This window comes from Eschscholzia californica, unplaced genomic scaffold (assembly GCF_041429995.1).
Source record: "Eschscholzia californica isolate CP2 unplaced genomic scaffold, dmEscCali1.0.p SCAF_2, whole genome shotgun sequence".
Taxonomy (NCBI): Eukaryota; Viridiplantae; Streptophyta; class Magnoliopsida; order Ranunculales; family Papaveraceae; genus Eschscholzia; species Eschscholzia californica.
The window spans coordinates 56,543,857-56,568,196 of record NW_028238309.1 but is presented as its reverse complement, the minus strand read 5'-3'; the positions used below and the strand labels follow the sequence as shown (position 1 = coordinate 56,568,196).

At 36.3% G+C, this 24,340-nt stretch overlaps 3 protein-coding genes across 3 annotated transcripts; 2 read left to right on the top strand and 1 right to left on the bottom strand.

Annotated features, from left to right (window-relative positions):
* The first annotated feature begins 2,555 nt into the window (after window positions 1–2,555).
* LOC147559335 (squamosa promoter-binding-like protein 7) lies at window positions 2,556–10,702 on the top strand. Its single transcript, XM_086661211.1, has 10 exons — window positions 2,556–3,328; window positions 4,595–4,794; window positions 5,201–5,418; window positions 5,565–5,639; window positions 5,747–5,854; window positions 6,480–6,597; window positions 7,644–7,779; window positions 8,519–8,706; window positions 9,234–9,799; window positions 9,965–10,702. The coding sequence occupies exons 1-10, from the start codon at window positions 2,808–2,810 to the stop codon at window positions 10,244–10,246; spliced, it is 2,412 nt and encodes an 803-aa protein (XP_086517337.1). The 5' UTR covers window positions 2,556–2,807; the 3' UTR covers window positions 10,247–10,702.
* A 2,151-nt stretch (window positions 10,703–12,853) lies between these two features.
* Window positions 12,854–19,709, bottom strand: LOC147559333 (pentatricopeptide repeat-containing protein At5g27110-like). The gene is made up of 4 exons (XM_086661212.1): window positions 17,787–19,709; window positions 17,563–17,675; window positions 15,059–15,109; window positions 12,854–13,689 (listed from the first exon to the last, which is right to left on the bottom strand). The coding sequence occupies exon 1, from the start codon at window positions 19,636–19,638 to the stop codon at window positions 17,857–17,859; it is 1,782 nt and encodes a 593-aa protein (XP_086517338.1). The 5' UTR covers window positions 19,639–19,709; the 3' UTR covers window positions 12,854–13,689; window positions 15,059–15,109; window positions 17,563–17,675; window positions 17,787–17,856.
* Window positions 13,334–17,466, top strand: LOC147559334 (sugar transporter ERD6-like 16). The gene is made up of 18 exons (XM_086661213.1): window positions 13,334–13,635; window positions 13,871–13,933; window positions 14,574–14,663; window positions 14,746–14,805; window positions 14,894–14,959; window positions 15,055–15,120; window positions 15,211–15,286; window positions 15,388–15,452; window positions 15,544–15,636; window positions 15,718–15,798; window positions 15,978–16,062; window positions 16,163–16,209; window positions 16,332–16,394; window positions 16,485–16,544; window positions 16,649–16,702; window positions 16,820–16,879; window positions 16,979–17,093; window positions 17,193–17,466. Exons 1-18 carry the CDS (start codon window positions 13,441–13,443, stop codon window positions 17,306–17,308), a joined length of 1,455 nt encoding a protein of 484 aa, XP_086517339.1. The 5' UTR covers window positions 13,334–13,440; the 3' UTR covers window positions 17,309–17,466.
* Window positions 19,710–24,340: the final 4,631 nt, after the last annotated feature.

Here is a 24,340-nt window from a genome sequence, read left to right as displayed (position 1 = left end):
GTCCTGATCAATGGTCGCTCGTGACCCACCTTCAAGCTTCAATGTCACCAGGGGCATCCGACAGGGGGACCCCCCTCTCACCCTTTCTTTTTTACTTTAGCCTGGAAGGGCTCAGTAGACTTTTAGAATCCCATCAGGCCCATAACCACTTCATTGGATTCACTATTCCCAAGTCTACTATTACCATCAAACATCTTCTCTTCGTTGATGACTGTATCATATTTGGCCAGAACTCTCTGGATAACATTAACAATCTGAAGCAGATCCTCACCACATTCAGTGAAGCTTCCGGTCAGATGATTAACTATTCTAAATCTACCATTTTCTTTTCTAAGAACACCCACCCCAAATTTAAAAGAATGATCATTCGAAATCTGAAGGTTCACTAGTCCTCCTCGCTTGATAAATATCTTGGCACATACCTTTTTATCGGGGCCAACAAAAAACAAGCTTTCTCTTCCCTGCTAGTCCAGATCCAAAATAAACTCTCTAAATGGCAAACTAATCTCTTTTCCAAAGTTGTCCGCTCAATTGTTATCTCTACAATCGCATCGACCGTTCCCCGATACCAAATGTAATGCTTTGCCATTCCTAAAGGCATAAGTCATAGCATTGAGACCCTCCAAAGATCTTTCTGGTGGGGAGAATCTAAATCCATACACACCATCAACTGGGCTTCCATCTGTCTCCCCCGCAAATTAGGGGGTCTTGGATTTAGACTACCCACTCTCGATAACGAAGCCTTTCTCAGTAAGCTGGTCTGGCGCATTCTCAATAACCCATACACTCCTTGGGTTAAAATTCTTAAAGCCAAATATTTTCCCAAGGAGGATAAACTTTATTCTGGAAAATCTCACCATTCCTGGCTCTGAAAATCTTTAGTCAAACACTTTGAGCGAGTCAATAGTCTGATTTTCTAGGACGTTAACTAGGGCACTAACATAAATATTTGGAATGATTTCTGAATCCCAAATCACAAACCTCCCCTCCTCAACGAGAGAAACTGCCCCCTTAATACTGTAGCTTAACTAATTACTAATAGCGAATGGAATTTGAATGTTATAACTAGATATATTAACCGCGATATATGTAATGCTATCATTAGTATTAATCTCCAGGCCCAACGAAAGGACTCGATGAGATGGACATTAACCAATTCAGGTAAGTTCACTATTCGATCTATGTATTACTACTTACGAACGAACTACTATGAGTATGAAACAATACCATGGCACTTCATTTGGACGATTCCTACGATCCCGAGAATTAAACTGTTTCTTTGAAAATGTTGTACTAACAGCTTACCAGTGCGAGATAAAATTGGTAAATTCATTGATAAAGTTTACAACTGTGTTCACTGTGATAACAACGAAACTACTACACATGTATTACTTAACTGTAGTTACACTAGTCATATATGGTTTCATTTCAATATTATTTCAGAGAATATCAACAACCTTCGAGATTGGATACTTCAATGGAACGACTTGAAAATGGAAAAGGTAACTCTATATGCTAAAATCTTATGGTTTATTTGGAAAGCTAGATGCAACAAATTCTTTTCCTCGATAGAACAATCTCCAATGCAGGTTATTAACAAAATCAAAGGAACCATCACTAGTTTTAAATAAAAAAAAAAACCAATGCGGAAAACAACAGGTTGAACAACTGGATCCCTCCTGAAGCGCCATTTCTTAAGATTAATGTAGACGCATCCTTCTCATCTCTTACAGACCCAGCGGGGATATCATGCATTATTCATGATGAAAAAGCAGAGTTTATAGCAGCTTTAGCAGATATTATCAGAGGTCAAAACTCCGAAGAATGTGAATGTCTAGCCATATTACTAGCCATGCAATGGGCCTTAGATCTACAAATACAATACCTCCACATTGAAAGTGACAACCAAAACTTAATTTTTTTCCACAATAACATCAATGCAATCAGCTGGCAATCTGAGAAGCTTATGGATAAGATGAATACTCTCAAGAACAATTTTGATGGTATTATTTTCTCGTACACTCATAGAGCAATAATGAGCTAGAAGATAAACTAACTCATTGGGGCAAGAGGAACCTCTCCAGGCGTACTTGGCACTCTGTTCAAGATCTTTACGATGCGTTCCTTTATTAGTGTTGTTGTTTTGTTTATGTTGTCTCAAAAAAAAAAACTCTAATAAAAAAGGCAAGTCTATGTCAAATTGGATTGACATTTAAGATTACATGAGTAAAATGCACAATACATCAATGGACTGGGATACATAGCTAAATATAGAAATTACTCTAATAACAGTATTATATATATTCTTAATAACACATAATCAATAAATAATTAGATTTCTGTTTCTTTTGCCCTTACAAATTTAGGAGTCGATGTGATTGAGTAGAACCCCAAATGTCTTTACATTTTTTTTATTTTTCTTGAAAAATCGACTACGATCTACGTTAGTCATACACCATGAAGATGTGATAAACACGATAACTGCTTAATTTGAACAATAATGAAAGTGGCCTCTGGGCTCTGACCCATCACACCTTGTTTTACACTCTTTGGATTTATGTATTTAGAGAAATGTCGTCATAATGTTTACAAGTTTGTTTGATTAATCTCCACGTCTAATTTATAACAAAGTCGCCACCTAAGGGCCCACCTGGTTGTTGACTCTTGGTGCCTGGTGGTGTCTCTTCCTCCTTCCTATCCCCACCTCCCCCAATGCCTTCAGATTTCTAGGGTTCCTTCCTCCCCAATAATATTGGAGATTCCACCACCACCACCACCACTTTCCGACGAAATTAGGGTTTTTAGAAATGGAAACACCACATACAATTGATGAAGCTGCAGCTGCTTGGGAATGGAATTCACTTTTGGATTTCAATGTCGATGATGAATTAACCATAACATGGAGTCCTGAACATCATCATCATCAACCAATTGATTCTCATTCATCACACAATCAAAATCAATCTACTCAAATTGTAAGCAGTGAAAAAGAAGACCAAATGAATCAGGAATCAGATGGATCAGATAATAGTAAGATTCGTAAACGAGATCCAAGATTGACTTGTGAGAATTTCTTAGCTGGAATAATACCTTGTGCTTGTCCTGAACTTGATGAGAAATTGGAGGAAGAAGAAAGAAGTAAATTAGGGAAGAAACGAGCAAGGACTGGTCCATTGGCAGTAGTTCGATGTCAAGTTCCTGAATGTGAAATTGATATTAGTGAATTGAAAGGGTATCATCGAAGACATAGAGTTTGTTTACGTTGTGCTAATGCAAATTCTCTTCTTCTTGATGGAGAATATAAACGATATTGTCAACAGTGTGGCAAGTAAGTTCAATTCTTCTTCATTTTCCTCTTTTAGGTGTTCATTTTGATAATTTGATCTTGAAAAAATGTCATGGTTATAGGAAAAGTTTGCATTTTTACGTTGTTTAGAGGTGGATTGATGGCGCCTGAGTTCATACCTTGATGATCTGTGAATGCCCCTGTTTTTCAAACCACTGATTGATTTATGTTTGCAAATTGAAATCTCGATAATTTAGTTTTAAAGATTTGAATTTTTTGATATGGTGAAGAAAGTAGCTTGTTTATGGTTGGATAATTCGTCAAGGATTGATATTTGATCTTATATTGAACATTCATTTTTGTTTACTTTTGCAGTAATTATTTTGTTTACTAGAAAAAATAATTTGACAGGAAGAAATTATATACATCATAAGTCTGATTAATAGCAATAGACATTTTTCACTCTACCATGAAACATTGGTTCGGATGCTAGAACAATGGGTACCTCCACCATTTTAGTACCTTTTATACAACCAATTGGGGCTAAAGACTTTTTTTTTTTTTTTAATGTTGTTCATTGTTGTATCAGAGGTGATAACGAATATTATTGATTTGAATGGGTATACGGCGTGAAACAATACTTTAGGGGCACTTGGGAATTGGGATTGACTACCACATTAGGGTAGTTTCTGAATTTTGTAAGGAAATTGTATTTACCTTCGCTAATAATGTTTGTTTTATTAGTTTCTAATTACTTCGAGAATAATTAAAAAGTGTACTTGAATTGGGGTTCTAATTTAGGTAGGTTTAGTTTCTGCCTTTTACAATGTTAGTAGTTGCTTCGCGAAGTTTTACTAGTGTCTTTTTTGAGCAAGTTTTACTAGTGTCTTTACTTGCTTCTTTGGATTATCTTATTAGATTTAGCAATTTTTTGTCGTGGACTCTAATTCTAAAAGGAGCTCCCGTTCTCATTATGAGTTTTGGATTTGATTCAATGATTGTACATTTTGCTATAGTTGTTTGAAGAGATGTGGGTTTTATCACACATTTAGAGAATTATGATTGTGGTTTATCTATATTTTAAATGTTGGAAACCCCCACTGATGCTTCTATCGACAAGTTTACATCAATACCTCTTCAATTAACTGTATTATAAGAAAAGTAGTTTCCTAAATCCCTATGTATGAAATTGTTTAATCTTATATTCGTAATATAAAGAGGAAATGCATTGAGTATTCAGAATGAGATAAAAGAACACATCTCTGTAATTGCTTACCGAGATTTTGTTGGTTCCCTTTCTACTTTTAGGTTTCACATCCTGCCAGATTTTGATGAAGGTAAAAGAAGTTGCAGATGGAAACTAGAGCGCCACAATAATAGGCGACGTAGGAAATCCTCAGATTCTAGAGTCGTAGCTGGAAAGGGAGTTCAGGTGGTCCATCAGAAAAAGGAAACCGAGGGGAACATTCCCGTGGAAGACCTGGTTTTTGACGCTGAAGCTAGGAAAGGTAACGTCTACTTCAGATGCCTAAAATGAGTTTTTCTTTTGCACATATTATATGTAGCTCTGTGCTATGACATTAGAAACTCTAAGAAGGGAGCTATTAGAAATTATTAGACTTTAATAATCACGCAGCAATCTAATAGATTTAACTTATGCTAGTCATGAAGTATGATTTGTACTTTAGGTTATTGCCTACTTAAGAATCTATAGTTTATGAAAATGGTACCATAAAAATATTTGCTACTGCAATCTGCAATCTGCATTTTACATTTGTTTTTTGCTTATTTCTTGTAGAAGAGCCAAATTATGCTCTGGGTTCTGCTAAAAACTATGTGCATTTATATTTGCTTGTGCTTATTTCTTGTGGAAGAGCTACAGATATCTTAAATAAATCTCATGTTTTGGCACAGATAATTCACAGTTGAGCGTCCAGAATGTGAATGAGGCAGTGGAATCTGAAGATGGACGTATTTCTCCTGGCATCTCACTTCCCAGCTGCCAGGACATACGTAGTGATAGTATCAAATCATTTGCATCTGGTGAAACCCAGAAAGATCAGGGAAAAGATAATTCGATATTCACAATTTCTTCTTCATTCGGTGACAATAGGAGTGCTTATTCATCTGTGGTAGGTCCATTGCATGCCATCCTATTACTTGGCTTCTGCCTACTATAAAGTGCTTTGCTTTACCCACAATTCATTATGCTTTCCTAATGTTCATTGTTTGGTTTACTAAGCCATGCTTATATTAGTAACTAAATATTTCTGTGTAGTGTCCCACAGGTCGGATATCTTTCAAGCTTTATGATTGGAATCCAGCAGAATTTCCCAGACGTCTTCGCCATCAAGTATTCTAAAGATTGTGATTGCAGTTTAGTATTTAATGGAGAAAGCAAATTTTTTTCATCTGAAGGTTTTAAAGTTGATTAATAGTTGGTATTATCTGAATTTACAGATATTTCAATGGTTGGCTAACATGCCGGTTGAATTGGAGGGATATATTCGTCCTGGCTGTACCATCTTGACTGTGTTCATCCCAATGCCACAGTTTATGTGGGACAAGGTATTAGAGCTCCTTTCGGAAAATAGAATCGTTCGTACATATAATGTTTTTGCGATATATATTAGTGCCAGATACGTTTAATAAAGCATAATTACATATATGCGGATCTTTTAGTCTTTATCCCTTAAGAAGCAAAATTAAAAATCTGGGCGCCTTCCTCCATCCTTTTATCTTCACAAACCGCTTGTTTTGTAATATTAAATTCCTTGTAGCTGAGAAGTTCTTAAAAGGTGTTTCTCTTTGCTCTTTTTGTGGTGCAAAGGAACACATTGCGCTACCCAGGCTTCTTATCAGGATTTCACTATAAATTGGGAGGCGCTTATCACAACAATGCAATTTGTATTTTGAGGGTTTTTTGTTCTTGCTTCTCCTCTTCTCCCTTTATTTTTTGTAGTTCCTTTCTTTTGTTCAATATATTCTTCTTCTCTTTTAAAAAATTTACAACACGGTCCTACTATTCGCCCCCCTTTCTTTTCTGTACCACTTCTTTATTATCTAACCTTAGCTTGTCCTAATTTTTTATTGTATTTTTAGTACCCAAGATGTGTCTTGTTTAAAGCTGACTCTCTTCAACCATTTCTCCTTTCTGTGAACTTCAAGATCTACTTTTTACGGCATTGAGCAGGTATCAGGAGACGCCGTCTCATACATACATGAGCTTGTTCGTGAACCTAAAAGTATGCTGTATGGAAGAGGCAACATGAGTGTTTACCTAAATGACGTGATTTTCCGGGTTCTAAAAGGTACACTGGTTGTCCCCAAGTGCGTAAGCACAGTTTTAGCTTTAGTCTCTTATCCCCATATAAAAGTTGCATCACTTACGCTGCATTCGATCCATGTGACTTTTGATCATCTGACAAAGATGTTGGGACTTTCTGTGACTTTATGTTATGGTCTTAACCATCTTATCTTTTCATTGGTTATTGTCTCTATCTTTACATATTAAGTTGTCTCATGATAAGCCTTTTTGATATTTATGGCTTCATTAAATGGTTTTTTGAAATTCCGTGAAAAGATCCTAGTTATCCTGAGATTAGAAAAACTACTACATGATTGAAATGATAATTTATATGCAAAATTGCACCTCTAAAGATTAGGTCTAACACTTGTACCTAGGAAAGCAGTCATGAAGCATTCATGAGGGAGAGGTCATTTTATGTGTATCCAATAAAGGGTATGTGGGTGTCTATCCTTTTCCTTATCCCCAAAGCTATATCTTTAAGATCCAAGTCTCTGAGAGAAACTTTCCTCTCTGTTGTTTTTTCTAAACCATTTCATGACCTCGTAGGAGTACATCAAGTACTAAACATTGTCTTGTCTTCTGGGAAAGCCAGAATGCAATATTTTTATTCCTACACTGCTTGGTAGTTGAATACACCAACACATGATGTATACAGTTATGTATACTCTGAAAGCTACACTTGTATGACCTGTTGTACTAAGATACTTCTGTATACATGTACATATGCTAGTCTTAGTAGTTAAGTCGTTCATTTTTTAAATACCATTTTTCTTCCATTATACAAAAAAGACGATATCACAATTTTGTGCAAATTCGCACGAGATGCACTACAAATTCCCATATTATACTTACTGAAGCAACTGGACTATTCAACAAGAGTATCCGAGTGTCCCATATGGCAAAAATTCTAAGATTATCCATGTTGCTAAGCTTTGATGTATAACGTGTTTATTTGCTTTCTATAGCATATAACTATTTCCATTAGATTTGGTTGCCTTGATGAAGTGTTTTACCAATTACTTGTTAAATAGTTGGTCTCTGGTGTAGGCAGAGCTTCACTCAGAAATGTGAAGGTGGAAATGCGGGCTCCTAGGCTTCACTATGTCCATCCTACTTGGTTTGAAGCGGGTAAGTCAGTGGAGTTTATAGCTTGTGGCAGCAACATGATCCAGCCTAAAATTAGGTATCATTCCACTGCCATTTATTAAAGAGCATAGAGAGCTAATGTTAGCTTTGTCTTTTTTCATCCACTTATTATTTCTCAAGATAAGTTAGAGAAGGGTTCCTTCTGCTATATTTACATATAAACTCCATAAATCTCTCTGTTCTTTTAGATGCCCAATAGACATGATGGATGACCTAGATATCTATTTCTAGTTCTATGACCCTATCAAAGTTTAAACCTCAACTTTAGTAAATGTAGCTATGATAAAAACAATAAGGTGTGTCAGTGGTTGCCAGTTGAGAGTAGGGATTGAGGTACCTCATGACTTAGATATCTATTTCTAGTTCTATGACTCTATCAAAGTTTAAACCTCTTAATCTTTAGTAAATGTAGCTATGACAAAAACAATAAGGTGTATCAGTGGTTGTCAGTTGAGAGTAGGGATTGAGTTACCTCATTACTTTACAGCTATATCTTATTTTGCGAAAAAAAAAATACATGAAAGTGCATACGTGTCTCTGAAGATTTAAATACATGCCTTCATTGAGGGTAGTTATCAACTATTGCAGCTCAATTCTGCAATTGCTGGTAGTAGGTTATTGTACTTTGAATTTATAAGATGTCCTTGCAATTTAAATAAGTTACATTTATAATCTTGAAAATAAAAGAGAGGTGACCAGTTAACTAAACATGAAAAATATACAAGCTACTCTTATGAAGAATAACCTTTGTTCTTGTCATATGGCTTTCGCGGCAGGTTTCTAATATCATTTGCTGGAAAATATCTCACATATAGTTACAAGTTCGCCGTTTCTCATAAGAAGCGTGCAAGTTGCCATGGCAAGGAAGAGAACAAAGAAGCCGGGGGTCGTGACCATCAGATATACAAGATATGTATCCCGAAGACTGATCCTGCCCTTTGCGGTCCTGCATTTGTTGAGGTAGGTAGTTGTTTGGTTGTAACGTGTATGTCAGATGCATAAGGATAAATAAGGTTCTGATCACTTAGATGCTAATTTTGAATTTGGTTAGAACATTAATACTACAGTATGGCAGTATAGAAACTACAGCGTCACATAAAGATTTTAACAATCAGTTCTGAAAGTACAGCTTTTAGCAATCAGTCCTGAACTCCTGATAGTGAAGGTTTTAGCTGTTCTGCAATAACATAAAGATAATCAGTCCTCACGGAGCTGGTGTTTTGCTTTCACTGGATGCAAGTCTGGCCTATCTGTAGCTGAATTTGAACATCCTATGCCTTTCATTTGTGATGGGCTCAAATGGGGATCTCTTTACTCTCGGTCTCTTCTCTAGTTGAGGTTTTGGAGCTATGTGCTACATTGGCAAAACTTGGGAGTGGGTCTGTCGTTACCATATTGCTACCTAGAATTAAATCTGATGTAAGCTGTAGCATAAGGGATCATGAGAAACGGATAAACCATACTGTATCCTATTTTTTGTTTTGTAGGTAGAGTCAGAGCTCGGGTTATCCAACTTCATTCCTATTCTTCTCGGGGATGCACAAACATGTTCTGATTTGCAGCTAGTGCAAAAGAAACTCGGTGGTACCCTCCACTCTAAGAGGCACCGTGTTAGCACTCCTGATACCATTTCCAAGTCATGCAAGTTCTTTGAATCGACAGAAAGAGCAATGTCTGACCTTATTTTAGATATTGCCTGGTTACTGAAGGAACCCAAGTTGGAGGATAAGTTTTTCTTCAGTTCTGCAAACATTCAGAGACTGAATTGCTTATTAAGCTTCCTAATACAGAATGATTCCATTTTTATCTTGGAGAAAGTATTGAAGTTAATTGAGAACAAGATGATGGATGAGAAGCAGCCATTCAACCCTGATAAAATAACTAATGAGGCTGATACGACTCTGTTTCAGAATTACATAGTTCGAGCAAGAGAAATAGTTCACTGGAGAATTCAACAGAATGTGAAAATAGTGCCACTTCCAACAAGCACATTTTCAGAGGTCTGCTTCTCACAAAACCATAGCATAAAGCTCTCTGTTGCTGCAAGCAACAATGAGGTGAAATTTTCATTTTTGTACTTAAACATTTTCCTAGATAGCGATCCACCGATTGTTTTTTTTCCATATATCTCAATTTAAAAATTGGAACACTTGGGATTTTGATCAAACTTGAAACAACACTATTTATGGCTAGTAAATCCAATTTACTCCTATCTTGTGCAGGAGATGGCAGTAGAGAAAAAGTTGGGATCAATGGTAAGTCCAACTTTTCAGGAGAAAAGTGAGACTATCCCACTTCTAGATAAAAGGACTGTCAAGGACATGGTCCAGAACCCTAGTAGTCACAATTTTCAAAGCACTATTCGGACTCCTCGCCCTCTGGTTCTAGTTGTAGCAGTTGCTGCCTTATGTTCCGGAGTATGTGCTGTCGTATTCCATCCTCAGAAAGTCGGAGAATTTGCTGTTACGATACATCATTGCTTGTTTGGGTACTCCAATACTTGAAACATTTCGCAAACAAGAAGAGTATAATTGAACCGGCAGAGGCTTACAGAGCCCCCTACTACTCTTTCTGCCAGCTGATGCCGGTCGAAGAAAATTCATCAATGCTCAAGAGCACTCAATTCTATCTATTTTTTCAGAAGCAACAGTTTCGCTTCAGTACTTACCGTCTCTAACAATAGCAATTCAACGATCCGATGAGAAATACGGACGCTGGCCATTAGGTGGAGATGTCTGGGCGAAGACAAACGGTTGGAGTGTTGGGTGTAAAATCAAGAGATGAAACTCAAGGCTGCCATAGCAGAGCCTTCATCAGTAATCTCAATTTAGTGCCATTTTTGGCCATGTAAATAGCTTGTGGTTATGAAGAATAATAATTGGGAATAACAATCACTATATGAAAGGAGGATTCATGTTCTTAATGACTGTAATAATAATAATATACTTGTTTTGCTCTAATTTTTACCCAGTATGGAATTTCCAGATGAACTCAATTGTTGTTGTTCACATCTTTTAAGTGAATGATCCCAAAGGTGGGTTATAAGAGAGGAGTCTTTTAAGGAAGGAAAGAGAAATGTTAAGAGTGAAGAGAAACAGGAATGATAGGCGACAAAGCCACAGACGGTTGGTCATTCGTTCCTCACTACGAGTGTAGAGTTGGCAGGTTGGGCTGTACCCACCACACTCCAACCATCCAGCCCATACCGTCATGTAAGGTGTAAGTGGACTAACGAGCCAGCCGTTTGTATACTTAGGATTCTCGGAAGAGAGACTAACAGAGATATTGTGTATAGACTATAGACCTGTCACCCAAGGGCGGAGCTATACAGAAACCATCCCGGATAGATTTCTGACTATGTAGTAGAAATGGTTAAAACTTCCATCCCGAATTGGGTAGCTCTGTGGCACATGGACTTCCGTAGGTCCTTTTGGTTTGTCAAACTTCTACGTTATTCCAGATCTCGATGTTTCTTAGGTGAAAATCTCAAGATTCCCGCAACAACAACATATCCAACAAGTTGTAAAAGATGTACAAAGATTAGAACGTACGTTTGTTTCAAGAAATTGGTCAATCTAGTTTTACCCCCATCTCTTCATTTTGTTAGAAGATGTCTTTTTTGAGTTTGGGCTAAACTGATTACTTTTCATCCCACTATCTCTTTCTCATACTGGACGATAACGTAACCTTCTGCTGCAAGCGAACCCCTTTGCCTGCCGTGAGGGGTTTATTTTGTTCATCTTGGATCTTAAAAGAGATGAACCTCCTTTTGTCGTCAGTAGAGAGAAAGAATAAGGAGAGAATGGCGTCTCTATGATGATTGGGAGCGTAAACTTTTGCTCTTGCTCTTCAAATTGTAATCAAACACGAGTCACACAACATCATTGCTTTTTCGAAAAATATATGATTTTGTCTCTTTTGGAGCCTAATTGAACTAAATTCCACACAAACCACAACTGCTTGATGTATTCCATGTGATTTTTGATGCTTTTCCTAGACAATCCAGTTTGTTTTACCCCAAAAAACAATATGAATGAAGATTTTCTTGGTTTGGAAATTGTGATCTAGGCCTAACATCTAGCTCTAAAATATTCATCTAAGATCTCATCAATTATTAAGATAAGAAGAAACAGATCTGACTATAAACGAAAAAGACAACACAACCAATCGAGTACTATAGTTACAGCAATTGCAACAACCATGTAATCTGATAATTTGAGGATTTGAGGTGATATGAGAAATTGAGAACGGCCTGCACTCTGGGTAAAAAAAAAATAGAAATCCGAGGTACAAAGTTTTAAAGAGAAATTGTGAAATTTGACAAATTTTCTGTAGTGCAAAATTTTAAAGAAAAACAAAACATCTTTTTCTAACCCATCTCCTACTACCAACTTCCGCCACAACCATCAACTTCGCGTACCACCACCGTTCTTTCCTGTTCTTTTTCTTCCTCAGTCCTTCTACTACCACTATCACTACCAACCCTGACCAACACACTATTTTCCATTTTCTTTTTTCCCTCGTCTCCAGTATGTTGGTTTGGGGAGTCTCCCAAACCAGTGACGTTCTCCAGTGAAGGGGACCTTCCCCTTCGTCGGAATGGCTAGAGAGAAAGAGGGAGCAGAGGAGAGAGAGAAAGAGAGATGAAGGAGGAGAATAAAGAGAGAAATAATGGCGGTGGTTCAAGGTAGTGGACTGAGGAGAAGAAATTTTTTTTAAGGCAATGACAGTTTACCGGTGACCCTTTCCGATATAGAAAAGAAATTGTCAACTAAGGTTGTTTCCTATAGTAATTAATATATATTTAATGTATAAGACCAATCTTTATAAATGGTCAGATTTAGCAACAAACGTGTTTTATACACTTTTTCTTTTGTGAAAACTATCTCGAATTGTTCTTAATTTTATTTTACAACTATCTCTTTTCGGTATTTTAGTAGTCATTTGATGCAAAAACGTGTCTAACGCAAATAAGCAATTATAGTGAAATACTAGAAAAAAAAAAAGAAAGAGGCCAACATGGGCCTGCTCTTACTGGCGTCTGTTCAATTTCGGACAACTGCAATCTTCGAAATATCGTATGCAGTTTTTAAGTATAAAATATTAGTTAGTTGGTTTGAATAGCCTTGACTAAAATTAGCTTTCATGATCCATCTTGGATCGTTTGATAAGAAAACACATCGGGCGAACAATTTCTCTCTGCTGCTTTGCCGAATATGTTTTGTGATTGGACGGTAACCTTTATCGTTGTCTATTTTAGAGACTAGGTTTGGAATCTTACTGTAAAAGAAATACTAATGAAGGAGAGTGAGAGGTCACATGACATTATTGACTGCAGACTTTCTTCAGAGACATCAGTCAGACTGAAAAGCTGTTGCTGAGTAAAATAAGTGAAGACAGTTGAACTTCATTGAATCATACAAAACTTGTTCCATTGGACCGTCTTTCTTCATTGGCTTCTCCTGTTTTTTTTATTTCTCATCATCATGTGTTCAATTTCGATCCCAGTCAGTGACAGCTCTCTCTCCCTTGTATCTCAAATCGAATTGGCTCCCAAAACATATATAAATAACCACTTCAAAACACATCATGAAACAAGAAGAAAAAAAATATCTTCTTCTTCATCCATCAACCACTTCATCTCTTAACATCTTCTTTCTTATAATTTCTATCTTCTTGTTCATAGAAGTTGATAGATATGGCGATAGAAAGGGACGTCGAAAATGGCCAAACTAGAGAAGTTGATGAGATGAAAGAACCATTTATCAATCATGAAAAAATGGTTGTTTATGAAGATGATAAGTCTGATGAAAACAATAGTGGAGGATCAATATGGATGGTTTTACTTAGTACCTTTGTTGCAGTTTGTGGCAGTTTTGAATTTGGATCCTGTGTAAGTAATAACTTTTGTTGCTCTTTCTCAACAATCATGTTTTCTCCTTCTCACCTGGTCGTAAAATCAGATCAAAACCCAATTTGGATAGCTGTTTCTGATCTGAATTCAATAACTTTAGAAGCTGAAGTGATTAATGGACTCAATGATGAATTTAGATAGAATTAGTAAAAATTATTATGATATGAAGAAGATTTATGTTATTTTCTCTTAGCAAAATATGTTGGTTTTGTAGGTTGGGTATTCAGCTCCTACTCAGTCTGCAATTAGGGAAGATCTTGATCTATCTATAGCTCAGGTTTGTTAAAAATTTCAAAATATATTATGTTACTTACATGTTTATATAACTAAAATATACTATTTATCTGATTAATATGGATGATTTTGGGATCGAGTATGGTATACCCATGATCCACAAAAAGATCCATACCGAATTATGATTTGACTAGACAAAACCCACACAAAAGTATTTTAATCAGATCAATATATCATGCTACGGCAGAGGCAAAGTGGCATACCGTTTAATTATAACAAAATCCGAGTCTAAACTCAACTGGATCAACTAGAACTTCTAATATCGACTTTGGACGGGTCATAGTTGTGGGTCGACTCACTCTAAGCCAAAAGTGTTTTTAAATCATATGTCCTAGTAGATATTGTTTAATGAAAGTTTTATTAGATGTAGTACAATCATTTTGACATGCATATAATATAAATAAAAAAGAAAACAGGTCAGGAGAATATTGCCTAAGATCAAACTAATTAGTGTTATCCGCGATAGAGAGCAGATATATATATTGTTGCAAGGAAACATAAAAAGTATGGACTAAGCACATAACTGAATTCAAACACACATATTGCAGGGTCACCAAGAACTCCACGAACAAATTAATAAAACTATACTTCAAAAAATCTTAAGCTTTTTCGTCATCTTGCAGTACTCAATGTTTGGTTCTATACTAACAATCGGGGCAATGATTGGTGCAATAACAAGTGGCCGTATTGCAGATTTTTTCGGCCGAAAAGGGGTATGTAAGGCAAAGATGGTCAAATATTTATAAGCTTATGAGTTATAATTCTTCAAATCTCATTCTTTGTTTATTGAAACAGGCTATGAGAATGTCAGCTGTTTTCTGCATTACAGGATGGCTAGCCATCTATGTTGCTAAGGTTCCAATTCTTGTTTGCTTTTTTTGATTAAAAATTGGATAATCTTATGTAGTTTGTTTTATTGATATATATTTGATTTTCAATGAAGGGAGTTTTGTTACTCGACGTTGGAAGGTTCTTAAATGGATATGGAATTGGAGTTTTCTCTTATGTGGTTTGTAGTTTCTGTCGGAGTATCTTCTTTGCCTAGATCACAAAGTTATAATCTTCTCTATCTTGTGAGCTAATAAATTAATTTTTTTGAAAAAGGTACCTGTGTTCATAGCTGAAATAGCACCGAAGAATCTCCGTGGTGGGCTCACAACTGCAAATCAGGTAAGAAAACCTTCAAGATGTAGTACAAACAAATCAAGATCCATGATTTAGAAGTACAAGTATCATAATCAACAATTCCACACTTGGCAGCTCATGATTGTTATCGGAGCATCACTTGCCTTTCTCATGGGGACAGTTGTAACATGGAGGACATTGGCTCTAACTGGTAAATCTAGATCCCTTCATGCAGTTCTAAGAAACCGAACAAATCCTTAGCTTTATATGGTTTTTATGACAAGTAACTGATCAATGTGGTTTTGCTTGAAGGACTTCTTCCATGTATCGTATTGCTTGTGGGTCTTTTCTTCATTCCGGAGTCTCCAAGATGGCTGGTGAGCAAAAAATGCAATTAGCTAGTTATCGTGTTTTTATCACATAAGAGAAAATGATGAAAATGTGGTACATTGATCTTGTCATTTTCAGGCAAAGGTAGGCCGAGATAAAGAGTTCGAAATTGCACTGCAGAGGCTCAGAGGCACGGATGCAGATGTTTCTCATGAAGCAGCAGAAATCAAAGTTAGTAAAATTCAGTTTTGAAAAACAAATGATGCTTTAATATCTCGCTATGATATACTTATTTGTCATTGTTGCTAACAGGACTATATCGAGGAGATTCAATACCTTCCACAAGCTAGAATGCAGGATTTGTTCCAAAGCAAATATATTCGTTCTGTCATCGTAAGCCCCAAATCACTATAAAAGTGTATTATTTTCCGAGAACATTCAAGATCTTGTAATCACAACTATAGACACTCATAAAATATCAACTCTACAGATCTTATCTATAAAATCAACACACAAACTATTTAACTATTCTATTTAATCTTACATACTAAAACTTCGAATTTATTGTTCAGATTGGAGTTGGTCTAATGGTATGCCAACAATTTGGAGGGATTAATGGGATTGGTTTTTATGCCAGTGAAACTTTTGTATTAGCTGGTAAGAGGAACTACACTTCCGCTGCATTGTTGTAAAAGGTTTTGGTATCAATACCTAAACAAACGCAAATTCCGAGTTCTAATTGTCATGTATGTTGCAGGACTTTCCTCAGGAAAAACGGGTACAATAGCCTATGCTGCTATTCAGGTTTACAACAGTCTTTTTGCCCCTAATGCTATTGAGAGTTTCTCTGCGTCTTGTAGCTGAAGATTTTGCACAAAGAAAACAAAACTGATAGCCATATCTAAGTAAACAAAACTGATTTGCAGGTTCCCATAACCGTATTAGGCGCAATTTTAATGGATAAATCAGGAAGAAGGCCTCTTCTAATGGTAAGTAGTCCTAAATGTTCGTGTTACCTCTAAAGGTTTATAAAAGATAAGTGATTTTATCATAATGATGGGTCCCAACTTCCATTTCAGGTTTCTGCAACTGGGACATTCCTAGGCTGCTTACTAGCTGGAGTCTCTTTCTTCCTTAAGGTAAACTGTTAATAAGTGTTTTACTTTTGAACTGTATCTCTTCCCTAGTGGGTCCTTTTTAGCTACCTATTGTGTTATAACGGTCCGATCGGTTTTTCTAACAGGCCCATGAAATGTTGACGGACTGGGTCCCAGTTCTAGCCCTTTCTGGAGTAATGGTAATAACAGAATAAGTTAACTACTGAACATTTTATTCTGAACTACAAGTTCTTTTGTTCTTCTGTTGTAGGAAAACTACATTTTGTTTCTCATTTATGGTATCTCAATGTAAATAGATTTACGTAGCCTCCTTCTCAATTGGAACTGGAGCTGTCCCCTGGGTTATAATGTCAGAGGTAACTTGAGACAATGAAACTATCATCCTTGACACATCTCTGTGAAAAATGGAAATGAAAATTAAATCGAGATCATACCGGCATGTTGTTTTGTTGCAGATATTCCCTATAAATGTGAAGGGAGTGGCAGGAAGCCTGGTGACTCTAGTGAACTGGTTCGGAGCTTGGGCAGTTTCTTACACTTTCAACTTTCTCATGGGCTGGAGCTCCTCAGGTAAAGGAAGTTCAACAATCAAGAAACAAACGAAAAAAAGGGATCCCTGATATGCATTTTTATTTTATCGACCAACCTAATAACTGTGTGTTTCCTCAGGTACATTCTTCCTATATGGTGGAGTTTGCGCACTTACAGTTCTTTTCGTGGCTAAGATAGTACCAGAAACTAAGGGAAGAACACTAGAAGAAATTCAAGCTTCGATAAACGCATAAATGAGAAGAAAACACATTTAATTTAAATTCTTTGAGAAATTGCAGAAATTTTGTCCTGTTCATGTATCTTTACAGTTTCACATGAAGTTCTAGATGCATAGAACAAGAAAATAATTGTATTCTTTTCTACATTCTATATTGTTCATCGAGTTGTTTAATCTACTGTTGCACGTATAAACAAGAGGAACATTCAGTCCAGGGCATCTAATTATCTAATGAACTGCAGATAATCATGGTAACTGTAATGGCCTTACTGGCTGCAGATTATCCCACGAAGACATCAATGCCTGTAAACCCTGCCGGGCACACTGAACAAGCCCCATCTGGTCTTTTCCACACTCAGGAATGTTTCTGCCTATCATAGGCCCTACATAAAAAAAAATATGATTTTAAAACTTTAATAATGAATCTAAACGACCATTGGTGAGGCTAACTTAAGCATATAATTAGTAATGGCTAACAAAGTTTGAGGAAATACCCATTTGGATCTAATGATAAGAAGAGCTCCGCACAGAAGCAGATGTTTTAGTCCATTTAAAACGAAATTCCTACTCAATCAAATGGCTCAGTTTTTTTATGCAACTATCATCATTACACATTTCAAGCAAAAGAGCACCCTTATCTCTTGGGATCTTCATCATCCGCCTCGTGAACTTATCCAAGTAAACCCCAAGCTCCAAATATCTATTTGCTTGAATCAAGATCGTAATGATACTTTCTACAATTACTTCGTCTACTTCCAAACCCGATAACTTATATTCATCGAACAATGCAATAGCATGATTAAGAAGACCAACTCGCATGTAACCTTCGATCATGGAAGAGTAAATCGAGTTGGAAGGATGAATTCCAAAACTTCTCATCTCTAAAAGAAACCCTCTAGCTTGGTTTAGCTTGCCGGACTTACTTAAAGCATCTACCAAAATAACATAAGCATCAATACTTAACGAACAACCACTTATTTTCCAACTATCAAACATCTTAACTACATCATTGACTAAACCCAAGTTTTCATACATTGACATCATGTACAAGAACTCATTACCACTTACCTTGAAACCTTCTCTGGTTTGCATTTCATTAAAAATCAATTCAGCCATTTCTTTCATTTCTGCTTTTGAATATATATAAAGCATAGATGAGTAAACTATTTCCTTCTTTTTAACAATCTCAGAAGTTTTAATCTTAGCAAATATATTCTCAGCATCATCAATCAAACCAATTTTTCCACAACCACGAATTAAAGATGCAAAAACATAGCCATCAACATTAAAACCAGATACCTGCATGTTCTTTATAAGTTCAAGAGCTACCAAAAGCTTCCCCTTTTCGATCAATGTCTCCACGAAAATCCCCAAACTCTCTTCATCATCTACATATCCTTTTCTGAACAGAGATTCCACTTCTGAGACCATGTCTTCTTTTATTAATAGAGTAATCAAATTCCTGCATAAAGATACATTAGGCTTATACCCAACTCGCATCATCTCTTCCATAATCACCCAGCAAAGCTTTACCCGCCTAGCCTTATACAAAATACTCAATAAAACCCTGTAGATTTCTTCATCTGCAAGAACCCCTTTCTCTTCCATCTCTAAAAACAACTTCATTGCCGCTTTTGAATCTCCATTCACTCTATAAACATCCATAAGAGACGAATAAAACCCTAAACTAGGGTTTTTCTGCCTCATTTTGGACTTGTTTGATATCAAAATCGCTTCTTTACACATTCCATGTTTGGCATAAACTGAAATAACATGATTGAAACAACTCTCATCACATTCATTCTTTTCCAACACTTCACTAATAAGAAACTCAGCAATTTCAGGATGACTCGGTACAACCAAATCAAAGAGGCTATTTAAGTCATTACTTGAGAGAGAAACATTTTGTTTCTTCATCTCAGTAAAGAAATACTGAATCTTGGGAAGAAACGGATTGATAGATTGAAGCTGAGATTTTATCAAAGACGCAAATAAAATCGAATCAGATTTGAAAAACGGTCTTGACGATCTAAGAAATCTGTAGAAATCAAAAGAGATAAGTGGATTTGAGATCTTAGTAATTAGATCTGAAGCTTGGGAAGAAGAGAGAGATTCAGGTGAAGAGTCAAGTACTTTTAAGGTTTCAGAAAGATTAGGGTTTTCGATACGTGATGATGGTGATGAAGAAAGAAGCTTTAGAATGCGCCGTACGGCTTGTCTGCCTTTGCGAGGTGCTGATCGGTTATTAGGGTTTGGAGAAGATTGAAATGTAGAGAGAGAAAGATAAGTAGAGTTGCAGAGAAATCTATTAGGGTTTCGATTGCGAGCAGCTAAGTACATCAGCATTTTTGCAGAAGATTGTTTTTACGTTGAAAGAGTTGAAAAGGGGGATTTTGGATGATTTTATCTATATTTATATAGCGGGAGATTGGCGGGAAAAGAGAAGTTCTATGGGCACTGTCATTTTATCTGAGCCCAACCTTGAAAGTTCTATGGGCACCGTCAAATGAGAAGGGAATTATATAGTCATAAACTCTTACAAAAAACCCCTCAGACATTCTTGAATTTGATCACTGACTTGGCGAAATCATTTATTAAGAAAGGAAAAGAAATAAGGAGAGACGAAGACGACGATTAAAAAGAAACAGATCGTCACACAAACAAGGGATACCTCTTGTATGTATAATCAAGAGAGCCCCTTGTTTGTTGATGAAAGAGAACAATTTCCTTCGTCAAATAGAGAAACTCTTCTCTACTCAACGAAGGACCGGAAGCCGGAAACCCCTTCGCCAGATCCGACACTGACGACAGTGGGTTTTTAAGCAAAGTTGGGGGGTGTCACGACTATCAATCTAGTAATGTGTCGGCTTAGGGATCTTTGTTTCTGGGTGGATTAGAGATGTGAGGATTTGACCGAAAAAGACATGGAACAAATTGATGCGGTCAAATATAAAGGTGGCAGATGAAAACGGCCAAAACCGAAGCTACAAGTGTCGGAATTGGACGAAATTTTGAGGGATGGTGTGAAATAACCTTCCGATCATTCGTAACGTTTCGCCACAACCATACCACTTTGAGGGTCAAATTACATTGTTTAGATCATGAAAACAGACTTTTAGTAGTTCTTTTTACTATTTTTAGCAAGTGCTTTTAGTTTAGGTATTCTCTTATTTTCTTGAGATTCTAGTGCTTTATTTTCTTAAAAGTTGTTATATGAGTTTAATTAAGTTAAGCAAATCCTAAGGCTCAGATCTAGTAGTTATTTTATGCATTCAGTTTATCAATAAGAATATTATTTTAGTTTAATCTTTTTTTAGTTCTATAAGTTTTAGACGAAGATCTAATTCTTTTCAGAATTTTCCGCTGCATCAATTATAAATAACCATGCGTGGAGTTCAATGCAAAAAAAAATAACCATGCGTGGAGTTACAGTATGATTTGTGGCCGCGTATGGAACTTTCTGTAAGCTGACCCAAAAGAAGTATGGGATTTCTTATTGGGCTGCGTACACTTTGCTACCCAAGCCCATAAGGAGCATCTCCTATTGGGGCCGGTACAAAACCTCGAAACCAAACATCGGATGGGGTTAGGTGTGGACTAGCTTAAACATTTTCTTAATCCAAAACTAAGGCTTGGGTGAGAGTTGGTGTGGGCTTGCTTAATCATTTCCTAATTGACTAAACTTATCGTTGTCCATACATAGTGAACAATTAAAAATCTAACTTGTTTTTGGAATTTTGTAGTTTAATAATGTTTTTTTTTAGAGTTAATTCCTATATGGCCCCCTACTTTGTGACCAGCTTCCTTTATGGCCCCCTTTTTTTCGTAAATTCAAATATGGCCCCCTATTTTCAAGTAAATGTCATTACTGCCCTTCTTAATTTTAAATTTAAAACATTTAAAAAACATTATTTCCACCTCACCCTTCTCTCTCTCTCCACCTCATCTCTTTCTACAACTCACCCATCTCTCTCTCTCCAATTCACCTCTCTATCTTTCCAACTCACCTCTCTCTCTTCCAACTCACCTCTCTCTCTCTATCCAACTCACCTTCATCTTCCCCGATTAAGGTCGCCGGCCGGAAAATTTTCCGGCCGGCGACCTCAAAAAAAAAAAAAAAAAAATTCCTCTCATCTCTCTCTCTCTCTAAAAGCTCCGGCGAAGGGGGTTTCCCTTCGCCGGAGCTCGTGAACAGACCAGATCGGTCTGTTCACGAGCAGACCTTTAATGGTCTGCTCGTGAACAGACCAGATCGGTCTGTTCACGAGCAGACCTTTAATGGTCTGCTCGTGAACAGACCAGATCTGGTCTGTTCACGAGCAGACCATTAGAGGTCTGTTCGTGAACAGACGGTCTGGTCTGTTCACGAGCAGACCATTAAAGGTCTGCTCGTGAACAGACCAGATCGGTCTGTTCACGAACAGACCATTAGTGGTCTGCTCGTGAACAGACCGATCTGGTCTGTTCACGAGCTCCGGCGAAGGGAAACCCCCTTCGCCGGAGCTTTTAGAGAGAGAGAGAGATGAGAGGAATTTTTTTTTTTTTTTTTTTTTGAGGTCGCCGGCCGGAAAATTTTCCGGCCGGCGACCTTAATCGGGGAAGATGAAGGTGAGTTGGATAGAGAGAGAGAGGTGAGTTGGAAGAGAGAGAGAGGTGAGTTGGAAAGATAGAGAGGTGAATTGGAGAGAGAGAGATGGGTGAGTTGTAGAGAGAAATGGGTGAGTTGTAGAGAGAGATGAGGTGGAGAGAGAGAGAGGGGTGAGGTGGAAATAATGTTTTTTAAATGTTTTAAATTTAAAATTAAGAAGGGTAGTAATGACATTTACTTGAAAATAGGGGGCCATATTTGAATTTACGAAAAAAAGGGGGCCATAAAGGAAGCTGGTCACAAAGTAGGGGGCCATATAGGAATTAACTCTTTTTTTTAAGTGATGATACATAGATCATATTCACATAAATCCTATAATTTAAAATAAAAGTTATGACGCCTCTCGATGACGAAATTTTTTAGAATAAATTGGGCTCACTCGATTATTTAACAAAAGAAGAGTACAAAATTTACAATGTGGGGGATATTGGATTCAATGTGGAGTTTGCGTGTATAAGCAACCTTATGTACTTCGCCTCATGGTCCACGATTAAATCAAGTTGCTTATTAAAGCAAAAAAAGGGTAAAAATCTTGGCAAGTGATGTTTGGCATATTTAGACTTTCTCATTTGTCTAGTCATTTTCATTTCACATCCCGATTGCTTGATAATTAATTTTGAGAATTCTCCAATTTGTAATCCTTTTTATGCTTTTCCCACATCTACCATTGTCTCATTAATTGAATACAATTTTTTTCTTCCATGTTGCCTTACCCGCTTTCCCCGCAATAAAGAGGTGCATATGTGGAAGATGGGAATAATCGTTTTTGGAATCCTAGTACGGTTAAAGAGTTTACCAATTTGCCTTTTGTTTAATTTAAACTACTCTAGTAGTATCTTTTTTCTACCGTTCGCACCAATTACAAACTTTTAGATGAACATGTAGAGATCCAACACATATAACTTTTTTTTGGAAATGAAAGCATAGACTTACTAATTGAGTTGTCACATTTAACTCATGATCAAGTACTCATGCACACCGTTGATATGATGTTAGAGTATTGTTGGACTATGACAAAAACAAACACGAATAAATTTATCTTCCAACATTGATAGAAGTAGATAAACAAAGTAGAAATCATGCCTATTATGCATATATAGTGAGTGACTTGGTCTTGCAACAAAAAGATGAAACCCCTAGCTCTTTAAAGGTTACACATGATTGTCAACAGTTGGTAGCCCAAGTGGTCCAAGGTGTTGACATAAACTCCAGAAACTCCTGGAGGTCCCAGGTTCAAATCCCAGATAAGGTGGAATTTTTGGTTATTTGAAATAGGATTATTAGGGTATTAATAATAATGTAGATGGGCTTCAGGCCATGGTTTAGATGGGCTATAGGCCCGGTTTGTTTGAGTTTGTATGGGTAGTAATTGAGCTTATCACATCTATGATGTATCAATACCAATTGTAATGGAATTACCAAAAAAAAAAAAAGGTTACACATGAATGATTAGGGATCTTTTTATCTTTTCACCTTAATGGACTTCATAATTTGGATGGGTCATCAAATTAATAAATACTTTTGACCTAATGGTATTCCTTAACCAACGGCTAGTTTTATGATTGATGGATCAAAGTGTGAGAATAAATGTAATAGAGAAGAAAAAGTAGTATATCACATTGAATATAAGCTAAACCATGTTTTCTTGCTTTAATTATTGAAGCATCCAAGTGAGTCACAACACTTCAAATGGATAAGAAAGAAGAAATTATCTTTTATTGATTTCTTATTACTAAAGTTGGTAAAGATGGTGGATTCATCTTTTTTGTTGTTTACTTTCTCTCTAGAAAAATTTGAATGCTTTTTTTTTACCAAGTGTGCTTCTAATGTCTATGTTCATTGTTTGTGTTCCATTTGATGAAAAAGAAATGTTTGATTCTATTCTCTTTTGGTAAAAACAAAATAAGGGTTTTATTTATTTCTTAGTTATACCTCTATGATTATACTTTGTTATCAAAGTCTCCACTTTTTAATTTCAACAAAAAAAAAAAGTCTCCACTTTTAGGAGTCTTGTTCACACTAAGGGTTCTCGAGAACATGGTCGAATTATGAATTTTATAAAACGATATATGTTGGTTTGTATATGTTAGTCGAATAGAGGTAAGGGCAAAATTTAATTTGTATTAATCTATTTCTCACAATAACTAGTGTTAATTGGAAAAAGTTAGTGTTGATCTAAAAAAATTAGAGACCTAGCTAAAATATTTTGAAAGGGAGTTTTTGTTTTGTAACCAAAAGAGAATCAAGTATATGAGCAATATTATTTATTTATCTAGTAAATTCTAAGAAATTTACTAATTATTAATGTAGATTAGTTTTGAAACAGATAGATTATGAGATATATCAAAAAGTGAAAAACATAATTTGAAAGAAACTAAGGTGAGTTTTATGGTTGAATAT